General features: G+C 31.2%; 1 protein-coding gene across 1 annotated transcript in view; it reads right to left on the bottom strand.

Moving 5' to 3' along the window:
* Nucleotides 1–3,245, bottom strand: part of LOC106473111 (plasma membrane calcium-transporting ATPase 1-like) — a gene marked incomplete at its 5' end in the record, with an annotated part of 55,815 nt that overhangs the window by 15,926 nt on the left and 36,644 nt on the right. Inside the window, 3 exons of the mRNA XM_013933793.2 lie at nucleotides 136–347; nucleotides 1,308–1,521; nucleotides 2,365–2,556. Coding sequence (XP_013789247.1) covers nucleotides 136–347; nucleotides 1,308–1,521; nucleotides 2,365–2,556 — 618 coding nt within the window. The remainder of the gene's footprint in view (nucleotides 1–135; nucleotides 348–1,307; nucleotides 1,522–2,364; nucleotides 2,557–3,245) is intronic.

The following is a 3,245-nucleotide window of genomic DNA, read 5'->3' as shown; positions in this document are numbered from 1 at the left end:
ATGTCTCCTTTTATAGCACTATGTTTATAGCAATGCTGGGTACCTTTGCAAGTATGAAATAATTTAGAAAAATGGCAGAATTTTAACGTTTAATGAACAGTAGTACTTTAATTTTAGGTTATATCTTCTACCTACCTGTGCTCCAAAGGTTATGAACAAAATAGAATAAAATATAGGATTAGTGAAAAGTCCCTCAAAGATGTTACGTTCACCATGGATCTTTCTGGCATTTATTTCATTGAAAAGTGTCATCATGACAAAGGTATTGAAGATGATGGTAAAGTGCTGAGAAGGAGGGGAATGAAGAGGTGCATACATGCCAGAATCGATGTCAAAATAATGATGTCCTGAGTGAGAGATAAAACACGTACATCAGTAAACAATTCTATTTTAAATTATTTTAAACATTAGCTGAACTGCATTATGTACTACTCCACTAATAAGTTTTAGTAACAATTAATTGTTTTTTACCTTAAATGATCTCCAGCTGGTGTAACTTTTTTCTCAGCTAGATTAATCTCTCTCACAGTACATTTGAAAAAATAAGGAAAAAATCCACTGAAAAATATTTGCTTCAAATGAATATTCCTCAACAGTGACTTCATTACATATGCTTTACTTCCCGAGACTCTCTCACAATTAACAGTTGGTAGACAGTAACTGTCTTTCTCTACCATGTTTTTTTTATTTTTTTTATAAGTGATGTATACTTATTGACTGCTATACTTAGCAGTTAGTAAAATGACTTTATTTCTTTTCTACCATGTTTTTTTAAATTTATGTGACGTATGCCTACTAATTTTTAAAGATCACAGTTAATATATTATGACTATTTTTGTTCTTGCTCACATGAATTATGATGAGTTTAGTAAACAGTTTATGCTAAAACAAAACACAAAACTTAAGAAATATTTCTTATAAATAACTTATGTTGTAAATTTAAAAGGACAAACAATGCTACATACTACAAACAACAGTACACAAACTACTTATATTTTCAACACGAACTACTTTCACAGTTTGTAATGCTTTTCAAGCTCCATATTTATTCCATTCTTATGCTTTTGGAAACAGCTTTCCTATAAATTCTTATTTCTTGCATTTCAACACAAAATGTTGAATAACATTATTCTTAAACAGAAATAAATGTAAGAAGTAATGTAATATCTGGGTTACTTTTCAGGGTTTCACACAAAAAGTTCTATATTAACTAATGCCAGTGAAATTAAAGTATTTGTATCCAATCAGAGCACTGTATTTCAAAGAACGATATCCAATTATCATAAACAGAAGAAAGTACAACTAACCAACAAAGAGCAGAATAAAGATCACAGTTAATTGATAAACAGCATGTCCAAGGATATTCTTCATCATTGTGCGGGAGATAAGGGGTTTGGTTCTACCGTACGGTTTTCTTAATAGTAGACTAGCCGTAGGTTGTTCGGTGGCCAAGGCTAAAGAGGCTAATGTGTCCATAATCAAGTTGACCCACAACATCTGCACTGCTTTCAGAGGACTGTCCTGTATGGAAATAAAAAATAAACGATGTCAGCTTCAATAATTTACAAGTTAGATTTTTTGGGTAGGAATTAATAACACAACATTATTATTTTTTAACAGTGGTTATTCATTTATTATTATTATTATATTTGAATTAACTTTACTATCATCCACAAGAACAAAAAGCTAACCTTCTTGATAATAAGCGTTACCTGCTATAAGTAATACAATAAGTTGTATACACTTTATCAGTCTGTATCAATTTATATTTATCAAAATACTACCATTAAGATAATTTATTTGACTAATATACTGCATATTATCTATCTGTAAGTTTTAACCAATTAACTGAGGCTGGAACATATATTTCCCAGTGCACACTGGGAGATATACAATCTAGCCACAGTGAAAGGGTTAAACATTTAGAAAAAAAGCAATGTATTAATTAATTTAACATTAATTTTTAATGTATCCCTTGAAAAATCTCATTTTTTGCATAACAAAAATATTTAAACAAAAGAGATGATGTTTGTTTGTTTGTTTTTTTAGTTTTGCACAAAGCTACACGAGGGTTATCTGCACTAGCCGTCCCTAATTTAGCAGCGTAAGACTAGAGGGAAGGCAGTTAGTCATCACCACCCACCACCAACTTTTGGGCTACTATGTTACCATCGAATAGTGGGATTATCCATCACATTATAACGCCCCCACGGCTGAAAGGGCGAGCATGTTTGGTGGGATGGGGATCCGAGCCCCAAAAGAGATGATAAGTACAAGTTTTACTTACAAAAAAAATTCATAAAAATGTAAGTTAGAATAATTATACACAGCGAGATTTTTTAAAAAGATAAACAAACCACAAACCTCTATGGCACAAGCTCCAATAAAGGCAACAATAACAGCCACAACATTTACTGTCAATTGAAACTGCAAGAACTTGGCAATGCTGTCGTAAACGTTACGCCCCCACATCACAGCTTTTACAATACTAGTGAAGTTGTCGTCAGTGAGAATGATATCAGAGGCTTCCTTAGCAACATCAGTTCCTGCAATACCCTGTAAATGATTCATTCCGAGTTAGGTTCAAACATCACTTTATTCTGCTTTTACTGGGGGAAGTTTTGTATGCACAAAATTGTTGAACTATAAAAGAAATAATAAATTACTCCTTAAATATAAGTCAGTGCCTAATTTTTTTATGGTTGTATTTAGAATTTGACTCAAAGTAAAACTAAACACAATCACTACTGTGATCACTAAAGTGTATGAAAAATGAAAGTGATGTTAAGTGAGTTTGTATGTGGGAAGGAAACACTTGTTAATTTTGGTTATGATGGTTTTCACATTGTGGGCAGACTTAAATTCCCCAATTTTTCCCGGCCATTTAATCTATGCTTATAATGCATCATTTCTTACAATAAAATATGAAATTGCAAAATAATATTCAGAAATTTCTTACAAAGACAAAACAAGCTATATGTTCAGTCAGAGTTCACTCAAATGTTATCTTGCAAAGTTTCACTGTTATCAAATTACACAGGCCTGCAAATTTAAACTTAATAAAAGTTGTTTTGGTTTTAAAAACAGGTTTTTTATAATTCAACTATGCAAATTTCGAAAATAATATTCATTTTTTCCTATCACATAAGGTCTTTTTACATATCAGGAAGAAAAAAGAAACTCTTACATAGATCAAATTATTATTTCCTTTACCACAATGAACATTTTTTTATATTATGTTTATT

Source organism: Limulus polyphemus, unplaced genomic scaffold, assembly GCF_000517525.1.
Source record: "Limulus polyphemus unplaced genomic scaffold, Limulus_polyphemus-2.1.2 Scaffold5894, whole genome shotgun sequence".
Lineage (NCBI taxonomy): Eukaryota > Metazoa > Arthropoda > Merostomata > Xiphosura > Limulidae > Limulus > Limulus polyphemus.
Note: the sequence above shows the minus strand (reverse complement) of the source record. Positions and strands in the feature narration are given on the sequence as shown.